Source organism: Branchiostoma belcheri, unplaced genomic scaffold (genome assembly GCF_001625305.1).
Source record: "Branchiostoma belcheri isolate BF01 breed outbred unplaced genomic scaffold, Haploidv18h27 scaffold10, whole genome shotgun sequence".
NCBI classification, from domain to species: Eukaryota; Metazoa; Chordata; class Leptocardii; order Amphioxiformes; family Branchiostomatidae; genus Branchiostoma; species Branchiostoma belcheri.
In genome coordinates, this window is record NW_017802380.1 from 3,560,980 (window position 1) to 3,574,714 (window position 13,735).

Here is a 13,735-nt window from a genome sequence, read left to right on the forward strand (position 1 = left end):
TCCACTGTACAGAAATGAAGCAAGTATGGATAGATTTAAAAGTCTCTACAACAGAATTGGAAAAATGGAGATTACATCCAGATGTTGGTGAATCTATGTATGCATCCAGTAGCAATCTAAAACTGCAGTATGTACTCCTGGTGTTAGGATTTTCACCACGGCACCATTAAAGTTTGAAATCTTACTACACCATAGAAACCAGCACTAGTTTTGTCTTGTTTGTACATGCCAACCAAACATTGTCAAGTATGATGCTCTACCTTTTTTAGATATAGTGCAGCTCACATATTGTGGCGAAAATTAGATGTTGTCCCTATAACCTAGCCTTTCTATGATACCCCTAAAGAAAATGAAAATGATCGTAATCTATCTTGTTCCTACAGGCCAGTTTGTGAAGAAGACATGGAAATAGTTTTTCTAATTGCATATCAAGGAATATGAAGTTTTAAACTCTTTTGATTTTTCCACAATAGGCCAAGCCATCTATGGTAAAGAGAACCTGGCTGTTCTACTGTTTGGGATGGTGACAAAATTCTGCAGTGGAAATGCTCCTCACTTCCCCATGAAGAAAGTTTTGCTGCTACTCTGGAAAGTTGTCTTGGTGAGAGACGTTTAACGCAAAGATGTTACAGGAACTCGTAGAAAACTCTTGATGTTTGAGTTGACATACATGTACAGTTATCTAGTTAAATGTATGTAAGAGGATAGAAGCTGGTGTGTACAGCCTAAACTGTCCAAGAGGACCACACCACAGTTATAGCAGTATATAATAGCACTGTTATGTTATGGACAGTAGTTATCTGGGAACCTCTGTAAGAGCCCTGAGCAGAAAAGCACAAAAATCATCTGGGGACCCCTGCAAGAGCCTCTAGTAGAAAAGCCCCAAAATACAGCATTTTAGAACCCTACTTGGAAAATTACTTGTGATGTGCCCATTTAATGCCCTAAAGTACACCGCATGGTACCATTGTTAAAGTTTGGAACATAATTTTCTAAATTCAAAGTGACAGTTATACACATTCTGAGCATTATTTCTGAGAAAAAGACATCTCAAAGAAATTTTCTCTGCAACACAAATTTGAAAATACTGCATTTTGCAACATGTCAGACAGAATTACTTGACTCTTTCATATATCACTGCACAGTGTGCACTATGCTTTATAAGTACTTTTCTCAATGTAATAGTAGTATTATGCTTTTCTAAATATACTGGTACTTCAGATATAATATGGTACATCACTGTGGTACTTGTTCATAGTGTGGTACTTTTCTAAGTATGCTCTGGTACTTTTTAAATATACCAGTATATCAGTGGTATTTTTCTGAATACACAGTCATATTTTCAAGATGTGGTTCTCTTATATATATAATGTACTTCTTCTAGACATAATCTGGTATTGTCTAAAATCCTCCTTCTCTCCGCCCAGACGTCTCTGGGAGGTTTTCGTGAGCTGCAGGACTGGAAGAACAAGGCGCGGGAAGTGGCGGGTTTGCCCCACGTGCCGGACGACAGTCTCAACGTCATCAAGAACATGCGCGCCGCGTCCCCTCCCACCTCCGCTACCGAGATCGTGGAGCAGGCCAGGAGACCCAGGATGTCCCAGAGAAAAGTATGTTCTGGTTCTGGTTGGTTTTAATACTGGGAAACATCCCTTCAGTTGGGAGAAAGCACACAGGAAATGTTCAAGGACAAGTAAAACTCTACTTCTGGATAAATAACGGAGATTATCTCTGGAAGTTTCGAGTGACATCTGTACAGTGGTAATACACTGGAAATACATATTCACAATGTCTGGATTTCACCACTGCAAACCTTTCAAAATTTACAGTAATTTTTTTTCTGGTGTTTTTTTTTTCCTGCTTTGAATTTGTTTCTTTTTTTTCATGTGTATGACTTTTCTTTACTCTTTGTGAGCCTCACTTGTGTTATACTGTCTTGTATCAGCTTCTACATGTTGTATATTTGTATTTTCATAACATTATCTTCTTAATACAAGTATTACACACAATTATACATGAGAGAATGGAAGATAATAACAAATGTGACAATGAAAACTTAACAGGATTATCCAGGATTAAAGGATTCTCATGGTTTAGTAGATTGGGGATTACTTAACTCAGATATATTAACTTAATGTCAGAGCTGTTGGCATCATTGTATACAATTCTAGATTGTGAAAGAACTTTTACTTCAAGGATAATTATTTTATGGCTCTGGTTCAATCTAGCAAGTAAGTGCCAAAAATCTGGGGTTTGTGTTAATTTGTTCCTTGAACTTGGTTGTTAAGAATGGGTATCAAGGGCTCATCCCATTAACATCCACTTACAGGAAAGATATTCTGACTTCGGCTTCTGTGTAATTTATAATTGTACTTGAGATTTGAGATTAGATATAATAGTAGCATCCCTACTTTCTATTCCTGAATTCACAAAACGTTTTTGTTGTATCCAGAACCGTGCTTCGTCCAGAACCATGCTGAGGCACAGCTCTGGATAGTCTACATATATCCAGAACCATGCCTGATCCTTACCCTAACCCATTCAGGCATAGAACGAGATAGGCATGATTTTCTTCTCATGGTTGTGTTTGTATGATTCGCCTTTCACTTTCAGAAAAAGAAGTCAAACCCAACCTAAAGTAAACCTAAACTTAAACCTAAGTTAGAATTTAGAGACGGCTTTTAAACTAGAGTATTTACATGTTGTAATATTGTTTTTCATCATTTTTCTCTTTTTTCTCTTTTTCATGTTTTTGTTAGCTTTCAGGGAAGACTTTACCATAAGCGTATTCATGATTTTGATTCAATCTAGCAAGTTAGTGCCAGAAATGACAGGGGTTTGTGTTAATTTGCTCCTTGTACTGCTTGTTAGCGCTCGTTAAGAATGGTTTGTCCCATTTATGATCCACTTAAACGACAATTACTTCAATTACCTGAATGTCGAGAGAAGTGTGTAATGATACATAATCAGTCATAGGTGAAAGAAAGACTTATTATATAACATAAAATTTCCTTAATTGCACCTTAGTTAGATTTGGAGAAGCCGGAAATGAAGATTTTCTCTTTGTAACGTTTCGTTGAAGACAATTTGTTCTTTCTATCTTTAGCGGCAGAGAGTCTTTGAAATGATGATAATGAACGTTAATGACATTTAAGATAGATGGAAGTGCATCTCTTTCTGTCAGGAAGTTCTTACATGGATAATCATTATCTTTTAGAGCTTCCGTTTAATACTCTCTAGCAATTTTAGGCTTTTCATTTTTGATGCGCAGGAAACTGAAATTTCCTCGTTTTAAAGAGGAGATGTTGCTGAAAGATCTTGCCATTTTTGTGATCGTCAAATCCAGTTAAAGAGTATGGACAGGTGGTAGGGCGTTCGGTCGTGTTAGTGTTAATTACTGAAGACTTAACAGTTTTCTACAAATTTAACACCTCCTGACAGTGCTGGATGACAGTGTAGTAAAGCGACTTAGAAAACTTGAAACACTTTTCACACTACTGTGTAAAATAGTAGATAATTTGTGCAAGAAGAACTGAAATTTACCTGTGAACTTTCGTACAAGTACAAAATTGTTTCTCATTTACCAAAAACCTAAATTGGGAGAAAGATACAAATTTAAACTTACTATCATGAAACATAGCCCTATGCCAAGTTTTGTTCTTGAAATCAATGTAATAGCCGATACTTCACAAAACATGGTAAACCTGAACACTTTTAATTGATTTTAACAGTAGTGCTGTGTTCTAATTTCTTAAGCTGCCTATAGATTATGTTATTATGAACATCAAGATACAAAATTCAATACACTTGGAATTGATCCAGAAAGCAGCCCCCACCCTTCTTTCTGTGTTGTGGAAATGTGTTTTGATTATGTAGCTAGGATTGCACAACCTACATGTATCTCACTGCGTCTCACTTTTTCTGGTTCATTGTCAAAAAAATACTGGCTTTCCTACGTCAATGGTTTTGAATGCGGCATTGGAACAACAGCAATCAATACGTGGAAAAATTATGATGGTAATGACGAGATTGAAAAGGCCAGCATTTTTTATCTGCTAGTTTGTTTATTTTTCTTTATTTTCAACAAAGCTCCTTCCACATACACTACAAAAGCCTCCTCAACACACACCAGTAAATTATGGAAGTGAAACTTTCTTCCACAACAACTTTACACTGTTAGAAAATCTAATACATAATCTGCACACTCTGTGATGTATGATTACTGTTTGATCATGCGATCCCTGTGTTTAATTTTCTGTATGCAAATGGCAGAAAAGAGATCAGAGGTCTTAATGTACTTCCCGCCGTGACATGAAAAATGTTCTCTGTCATCTGCATGTTCATCGCGCGCAGCAGATCCCCACAAACTTCGGAACTAGGATTTTCATTATCTCCGGATTACGCGGGGATTACCCTGATCGTATGATTAATTGCTGATTTTTCCCGGCGGGATTGTTGGTTGGCATAGATTTGCCTTGACTTTCTTTTTTTTTTCCAATTTTTTTTTCTGGTTACAGGAGTTAATACTGAGGCAGACGAGCATGGAGGATTCCATGCAGGGGCAGGAAGGAGAGGATGATGGGAAGGAAGGCGAGGATGATGATTTAGATGATTATAACGAGGGGATGCCGGGTGCCATGCGACCTTCAACCCCTCCGCCACCTCTAGTCCATGTACCAAAGGGGCTTCCCTGGACTCCAAAAGTCAGGTCAGTTCGCCGTGCATCTGAGGTGATTTTGACAGTTGATTGACAGGGAGGTCAAGTCTGAAGGAAACCCATCATGTGTTAGTAAGGAGTGTGTGGAGGAAGTCGGGAAGTGGTGTAATACCTGATTAAATTACATCATACAATCCCCTCCACAGTTCTAATACATGTACATTCACGAAAAATCAGAAAGGCTGAAATCTTTGATTTCTTGTTATGATGAAGAGGAAGAACATCTAGTAGTAACATGTAGCAATGTAACTTTTCAATGGTTTGGTAAAATTTTCTGCATTTTTGTACATACAAGTTCCCATTTTGAACGTTTTGAGTCGACCAGTAAAAGCATTGCTTAGTTTCAAAGTGAACATTATGTAAATCATGTACTGTACTGTTATAATTACATGATTCCGATTGATAAAATCCATTTTACATGAAAACCTTCACCGTGACATCCACTTCCTTGATAGGATTATGAACATGTCTAAGTTGCAGCCAAAAATTAATTGACATAAATGTCATGATTAGTACAGTAAGTGCAAATTTGGTAAATAAATGTGAAGAAATGAGAGTTAGCACACATTTGTTTTCTTCAGAAAGGTCCCAAGTTGCTCATTTAAGAAATCTACGGATTGTGTCAACATCAATGAGATTAAACAAGCTTAGGTTTGCTTAAAACATACATGTATAAGATGATTGGTTCTATAAGATGTGTAAGATCTTGGTTATCACAGAATTAGTGGAATAGTTTTGACACACAGAGATACACACCCAAAACATGCTTGCTGATTGTGTGTATAAGATGATTGTGTATTTCTGAGAATGAATGTTTATGAATCTAAAACATATCTGCAATTCCAAGACTGTTTTCTCCTGTTCCAGACAAAAAGATTTGGAATGCTTCCTGGACCACACTAGAAACAAATTTGTAGGTTTTTCAGTCGGAATGTAAGTATGATTCAAACTTTTTTTAACCCTCTATACTTTCCTTTGTTCTTGAATTTGGTCCATTCATCAATTTTGTCCAATTAGCATGATATAGATCTCATTAATAGTAAGAATTGACATGGATTAACTCTTTTTGATTTTCATTATGCACAGAGATTCTGACACATTGATAGGACTTCCACAACCTATACATGAAGGAGTTAAAGTTTTGAAAAAGGTAGATAGAATATGTCTCAATATTTACATTTTGTAACTATGATATATTGGTTTGTATAAAACTTCTAAGTGTTAGAAGACTGGTTATAAGACAATAATCTTATCATGGCTTCCAAGTTACATGCCCTAATATGCCTTTATAGAATGTCTTATTAAACAAGTGGATTAGGTTGTATCTGCATGTTATTTACAAACTGTTGTATTTTCAGCATGTTTACGTGTCACTGGCTGAAGTCCAAATCAGGAGAGAAGAAGAAATTGCCAAGAACCCCATGACAAAGGTGAGGGTCTCCTTTTTTTGATGCCATATGCTAACCTGAAACTTTATTTTGTGCATCTAGAAGAAAAATTGTGCAAGTTTTATTATTATTATCAAGGAAGGTCAGACATCCAGAGACACAAGGAATAGTTACTCAAGCAACTGGATGGATTTTGATTAAACTAAACTGTCAGACGTTTCAAGTAGATCTAGCATCCACGACTTTTCGACAGTATCTATCACTAACGAAAAGTTGTGGATTGCACATGAGAAAATGATGTAATCCCTGACAATGCTCCTACAAGTACCTTCAGTTTGAGTTGGTGATGGTCCCCAGTAGACTTTTCTGTTTTTTTTCTGACCTGTGTGCTTCTGTCCCCTGGGTCTGAAGTTCGACCTTGTTGCTCAGGGTGAAGGTGAGATCGTGATGACACCACGAGAGGTGCTGTACCAGGGGATGCTGCCCAGTCTGCCACAGTACATGGTGAGGCCAGAGCAAACAAATGTTATGAATGACATTCAGGCACATTAATTTTCCCATGACTTGGATGAAAAAAAAAACAAGACAGGAAAGGGCATGAAAATGAAGGTCTTAGAATCTGGCTGGGAGGCTGCAGGAACTAATGGGTATCTTGTTACGAATGTATATTATACTGATATAATTGTAGGAACCACAACTTATGAATTATACAATGTACATGTATTTCTCAACAAGCCAGAATCATTGCTTTTCTAAGACACACAGTATACCTACATATTTACACTAAAATTCTCTTATTCTTAAATACGATGGTGATGTATTGAATGAACCATTGCCTATTGCTGGCTGTTGAGAGATACTTTCCTCCCACCTCTCCTCAGATCGCCCTGTTGAAGATCCTCCTAGCAGCTGCCCCCACGTCTAAAGCCAAGACAGACTCCATAAACATCTTGGCAGATGTGCTACCGGAGGAAATGCCGTAAGTCGCTGTACCCACATTAGTGGAGTTAAGTGTGTGAATAGTCTTTACTGGGTTAACCATGTTTGTACATGTATGAGTTGAACTACATGTACGGTCAAACCTGTTGTAGTGACCACCTAATGTATATAGCCTGGCAACACATGGCAGGAAAATAGCTTGCACAACAAGTTTCCAAGCTCTAAAAGGACATTTTTGGTTACATGCTATTTAGTTGGTTTTCACTCAATTGTTTCACGATTTTGAGGGATCTGTCATGTCCCATTCAATTTAAAAGTAGATTTTCAAGTGAAAATATGTTCATCTGTCTTTAGATGTAGGAAGTTATGTCTTCACCACTTTTCGACAGGAAACATGCCCTTGGTCCACCTAACAGGTGTGGAATATCTTGATTAAACCAGTCAAGGTGACAAATAGCATCAATTGTTGTGAAAAGAGTTGTCTTTATTACATGTCTTTCAAACTGTGCTATAATTTCAACAACATACATATTATATGGCCCAGATTATTTTTTTATGCAAAATTTCTTTTTCACCCCTCCCCCCTCAGGATCACAGTGTTGCAGTCCATGAAACTGGGTATAGATGTGAACAGACACAAGGAGATCATAGTGAAGGCCATCTCAGCTGTACTGCTGTTGCTACTCAAACACTTCAAACTCAACCATGTCTACCAAGTAAGGAATAATTAAAAAAACACAGTAGTTCTGTACTGTATTGCCTCTGGTAATACAGTATAACACTTCAAAGTCAACCACATCTACACTGTACTTATCACACAACTGTACTGTACTTCTGCTGCTGCTCAAACACTTCAAACTCAACCATGTCTACCAAGTAAGGAAAAAAACACTGTAGTTCTGTACTGTATTGCCTCTACTAATATAACACTTCAAACTCATCTACCAAGTATGAAAAACACTGTAGTTTATCACACAACTGTACTGTACTTCTGATGCTGCTCAAACTGCACCATGTCTACCAAGTAAGGAAGAAAAACTACATTAAGGACTTGATTATATGGATGACATCAGCACATGCATCAGTTTTCATCCAGTTCCCACAAAAAAAAGTTTGCCACCATACTGCAAATACAAAAAGAAGCTGCAGAGTGAGGAGAAAGAATGTTGCTGGTGTTGTAGAATGCCTTTCTTCTATCATAACTTTTTGCCATTTGTATGACAAGAAGGCTAAAGAAAATGAATTTCAAGCCTGAAGCAAGGTCTTCCAAAGTCAAAGAAGAAGGTGTGAAAGAACAAAAATATATGATTTATGTGTCCTGTGCATTCAGTCATTTTTCAACCTTCCTGACAACTGGAAGTTTATAATGAAGGCAATTTTTTTGCCCCAACTTTGTTTTTTCTTTCTGATGTCATACGAGTAGGAAACTTGTTACATGTTTGTACATAGCATGTTCTTATAGACGAATGTCCTACAGTACATTTAGCCAGGTGATATTTTCACCTGTGAGCTGTGCAGCACAGAGACAAGATGAGCACACCTCCAAGACTCTAAATTAGTGCAGGTAGCAGGCTCACGTCTGAAGGAATATCCTGACATTTAGCCTGATCTCCCGGCAAACACTCCCCTCACTGCGCTCAGGTGTGAGCCTGTGCGGTCTCATTAGGTAACCACGGCGATAAGGGCTTCATCTCCACGGCTCCCTTCCCAAACACGGTCTCGGCGGGATTGCAGGGAGAAGGCCAACGCTGGCCGGGGATTAGTACATCAAAGCGCGGGCTCATCACGCCTTCGTTATAGAAGGGCGGGGGACAATTAGACGGGATTAGCTCTTACACGCATCATCAAAGGTTTCTATCATGTAGAAGACATTAGAACTTATCAAGGAGGATGTCAATCTTCAAACAGGTTGTTGTCGCTTTGTAGGTCTCCAGATGAAAGTATGTTAACAAGTGATGAGTTCATCTTGAAAGTTCATCTGTATAGTATTACTAGGTAGAAATCATAATGATTATGAAGCAAGTTTGAACTGCAGTTTCTAACAAAAAACTTTGGTAAAGACTGGAGTTGTATAGTCAAAATTGGGTAAGTCCAATTTTTGGTACCGTATTAGAAATTGCCGCTAAAAACAATTGGGAATTTTTAAAAGATCTTGGTTATCACAGAATTAGTGGAATAGTTTTGACACACAGAGATACACACCCAAAACATGCTTGCTGATTGTTTGTGTAATGTGTTAAATTGTTTTCTGTTCCCCCCCCAGTTTGAGTACATGTCCCAACAGCTGCTGCAATATTACACAAAGTGTCTCTGCTACAATATTGCTGTGTGTAACATGTAATACGTTTTCTTTTCCCCCAGTTTGAGTACATGTCCCAACACCTGGTGTTTGCCAACTGCATCCCGCTGGTGCTGAAGTTCTTCAACCAGAACATCATGTCCTACATCGCCGCCAAGAACACCATCGCTGTCATCGACTTCCCCAACTGTGTCATCGGCGAGCAGCCCGAACTCACCGCAGAAAGTCTGGTGAGACAATCAGCACTCCTCGTAATGTGAATCTTGAAATATTAATGGTATTCCAGACTAACTTTTAACTTAGGAGCACTCTTTTACCACATGAGAAGTGTGTGAGATCTAAACATGTACTGAAAATTGGTAACTAGCTTTAGAAGGTTCCTAAATACAATTTCCATTATGTTGAGGGATAGATAAAATGTTTGGATGTAAATGGCCTCTTTCTTTATACCTCTTGCCGTGTCCAAGATTCTTACTTTGTCTGATGTGACTAAGTGTCCATGCCAGTGTTCTAGTCAGCATCCATCCTTCCATCCTTTGACGGAATGTTGCTGCTCATTATGGACAAAAATTTTGCCTAATTCCTTGGTGTAGTAAGAGATTTCCATGTTTGTGTGTCCATCCCTCCACAGGAAGCAGGAGACAGTATTCAGTTCTGCTGGAGGAACCTGTTCTCCTGTATCAACCTTCTCAGGATCCTCAACAAACTCACCAAGTGGAAACACTCCAGGACTATGGTGGGTTCTCTTTACTCACATATTAGGGTTATGGTTATCTTCGTTAAAGAAAAGCATATTGTTGTCGCTTAATTTTTCCTTCTTCTCAAACAAAAAAGGTCAATGACCTGTACTAAATACTAAATTCAAAAATACTCACAGAAAATTTAAACTGTACTACTGGATACATTACAGGAATAACTTCAGGACGTTCCAAGTGACATCCACCACTCTTCTTCAGTTTTGTGATTTGCGTAGCTCTACAAGTATCAGGTCTTGAGTGGAACTTGCCCCCCACCCCCGTGTGTGTGTTTGTGTGTGTGCAGAAGTTGGTGATGTTTAAATCCACATCCCACAAGCCTAAACTTCAGTAATGGAGTGCTAGTGGAGCTCCACCTTACATTAAGACTTGTCTATTGATACCACCACCCCCCTCCCCCCTGTGTGTGTGTTCAGATGCTGGTGGTGTTTAAATCAGCGCCCATCCTGAAGCGAGCCCTGAAGGTGAAACAGGCCATGCTGCAGCTGTACGTGCTGAAGCTGCTGAAGGTGCAGACTAAGTACCTGGGGAGGCAGTGGAGGAAGAGCAACATGAAGACCATGTCAGCCATCTACCAGCAGGTCAGGCACAGGCTCAACGACGACTGGGCTTACGGAAACGGTGAGTATGAATTATAGACTTGTACAAAATGATTAGTACATTGGTGGACGTACTAACTACTGAGTATCTAATACCAGCTCAGAAAAGAAATCTCCTTTCATACATCTGCTAGTCCCACGCATGTGAAGTTGTGTGATACGCCATGCTGTGAATGGTTTAAGAAATGGTCATGTCTTCAAGTACCAGAGTTATCAACCAGGGATTAAGGTGTTAGAAACTTCCTAGAAGTATAGCAGAGTGGAACTTGTTGCTACTAATAGGACCACCAACAAACACTCTCAACCCCATGATTTGCATCTCAAAGTCAAAATGTGGGAAATTGCCAAATTTTCCCCCTAGATTGTGAGCACTCTCCCCCAGGTCCAAACCTGGGCTGATGGAAAAAATTTCAAGCTGATTAGAGTCCCGGACTGAACCCTTTCCCTTTGTGACAGACATGGACGCCCGTCCGTGGGACTTCCAGGCGGAGGAGTGCGCCCTGCGCGCCAGCGTGGACCGCTTCAACCAGCGCCGGTACGGTGAGGAGCCCAGCGGCATCGAGGCAGAGTTCCAGCACGTCGACAACAATCTGCTCAGTGTGCTTGGACAGAAGGTATGGTTATACTGTAGTTTTTAAAATCGACTGGTATATTACATTAGGCCTAGGAAGAAAAATGTTGTGTTCCTGTTTCAGTTGTGAAAAAATTAGGGTTGGTTGGTAGGTAGGGATTATCTTTTTTTTTCTTTTTTTTAGACTTCTCTATCTCTAGTGATCCAACTTGTACAATACAGTTTAACAAAGTAAAACTTGCATGAGGACACTTATATTTTAAATGTCAATGGTGGAAAATCGATTGTACATTTATGTTGAGATTTCACAGGCTAGCAGTTGCTGCACATATTACATCTTTGGTAATTTGGCATTGCTAATACATGTATTTTACTTACGTTTTTTGTCGTGCACCCAAAATATATTTGGTGCACCTAATTTTTTTGCACCAGATTAGATGAATGAATTTCTACCCCTGAAGTTGTATTTAAAGCCATGATACCTGTACCGCTCTGTAGGTGGACCTCCCTGAGGAATTTAAGCTGGGTTATGAGAAGTGGCTGCAGCGGGAAGTCTTCACCACACAGATAGACTGGGACCAGCTGCTGTCCTGACTAGATGTGGAGACAGGGGCGGGAGGGGGGGCATAGGGGCATGGACAGTGGGGGAGGGGGGCATAGGGCTGTGGCTAGGGGGGAGGGGGTATAGGGGATGGACATTGGGGAGGCCCAGGGGCATGGGGGGATGGAGGCATTGAACAGGGGAAGAATGGACAAAAAACATGACATTTGTAATTGGGAACAGATAAAGCAACAATACAGTTGGAATGTTTGGAAAATGACAACATATTAGTGTGTTCTGCCATGTACAAGAACTGTAACAATGTAGAAATGTGTGCCACTGTCTGGATTCCCCTTTCATATTACAAACCCACTGATGTACTAGCCTCCCACACAGACTTTCCAGTGGGCAGCATTTGTTTCTACAGGCATGGCTAGAGCAAGGGGAGGGGTGTATTGGGTGGAAAGAAAACCCCACAGATATTACAAACAAATGCTGCCTGCTAGAAAGCCTGTGGAGGAGGCTGCTGATGTTACCATCAATGCTATTACAATTCCAGTAGTGTATACATGAGCCACAAATATCAGCCAACATGTTCACACTGTATTAACCTAAACATGACAAATTGTGATATTCCTTTTCTTTAATTATAGCATCTTTGGTACGTATCTTAAGAAATCCAACAAACCAAATGGCAATTCCTAGACCCAGTTTCAGCCAAGAAGTCTTGTGTATGCAGTGAATACAAATGCTAACTTGTAGGCAGAAGATTTGGGTACAACAATGTATTCATGCTAATGTTAGGTCCATGTATATAAATTTGTCTGTGATATCTCTGTGAATGATGACTCAGTGTGCTTCTCCACAAATGTAGATATCTTGGATGTGTTTTTTTTATTTCTTGTGACCACCATGGTAAGTGTATATAGAAATGTTGTCTGACCAATAATTTCTTTTTATATCATATTTATGTTTCCTTGCCTGTGCCATTGTGTCAGGTAGCAGCTTTTAAAAATGTCCAGATGTTTATAAAATGTTGGTTTCTTTTATTAAAATGAGGATTGTCAGAAGTTTCTTGTCTCATCAGTTTGTATTTTATGACTGGTCCAGAAAATAATCAGCCTTTGAAGATAGGTGTATAAAAAAATCCTCACATGAATTTGATTGAAAACTTATCTGTGTTGGTAAGGTTAGAAAATTAAGATGCCATAGTTGTAAAATTTGTTACAATACAAGGAAACACTCACCATAGATTGTTTACCATTGCTATTATGTATATTTCTGTGGAAAAAAAAACATTGATAAACACCCAGCCATTAACCAAGTAGGTAGCTACAAAGTGATTCAATAGTCCTCTCTCGGCGATAAGTGAAGAATCCGTTAGGTGGCGTGCTTTCACGGCAGAGAAACGTTACGAACTTTGGAGTAATCTCCAAGCAGATCTTTCAGTGGACGCCAAAGACAGTATCAAATTGGCCAGGCAGTATCCATTGGCCACCCGGTGGCCAATGGACACTCCTATGGCCAATAGATACTGTCTTGCCACCGTAGAATCTGCTTAGAGAGTACCTGAGAGGCGAATTTCGGTGCTATTTTATTTTGGAACGTTGGCAACGTAATATCCGCGGTGTAACTCCTGGCAAAATAAATTCTTGACAGACCGCAGGGAAAGGGCGGCGATTGGAGGGAGGACAGAACGAGAGAACAGAATTGAAATTGAAACTTTTTGCTTCTCCGAGCAGGTCTGTGGTTAAAATTCTTTTTTTAGCACACGGGCCAAAGCACCCGTATTGGGATACGAGGATAGTAGACTTCAAGCAGATCTTCTGGTGGCTGCAAGACATAATCAAATTGACAAGGCAGTATCATGGACAGGGAAAAAATAGCCTGACAAAAACACGCCAAAAATAAGCCAAACCTCTGCTT

The 13,735-nt window shown here is 39.3% G+C and overlaps 1 protein-coding gene across 1 annotated transcript in view; it reads left to right on the forward strand.

Moving 5' to 3' along the window:
* LOC109471444 (striatin-interacting protein 1-like) overlaps window positions 1-11,900 on the forward strand; it is a 31,053-nt gene extending 19,153 nt beyond the window's left edge. Inside the window, exons 8-21 of the mRNA XM_019770767.1 lie at window positions 474-601; window positions 1,428-1,610; window positions 4,518-4,708; window positions 5,585-5,650; window positions 5,804-5,867; window positions 6,076-6,147; window positions 6,517-6,609; window positions 6,987-7,084; window positions 7,634-7,760; window positions 9,406-9,573; window positions 9,975-10,079; window positions 10,515-10,719; window positions 11,154-11,311; window positions 11,767-11,900. Of these exons, the coding sequence (XP_019626326.1) occupies window positions 474-601; window positions 1,428-1,610; window positions 4,518-4,708; window positions 5,585-5,650; window positions 5,804-5,867; window positions 6,076-6,147; window positions 6,517-6,609; window positions 6,987-7,084; window positions 7,634-7,760; window positions 9,406-9,573; window positions 9,975-10,079; window positions 10,515-10,719; window positions 11,154-11,311; window positions 11,767-11,862 (1,754 nt within the window). The 3' untranslated portion in view covers window positions 11,863-11,900. The remainder of the gene's footprint in view (window positions 1-473; window positions 602-1,427; window positions 1,611-4,517; window positions 4,709-5,584; window positions 5,651-5,803; window positions 5,868-6,075; window positions 6,148-6,516; window positions 6,610-6,986; window positions 7,085-7,633; window positions 7,761-9,405; window positions 9,574-9,974; window positions 10,080-10,514; window positions 10,720-11,153; window positions 11,312-11,766) is intronic.
* Window positions 11,901-13,735: the final 1,835 nt, after the last annotated feature.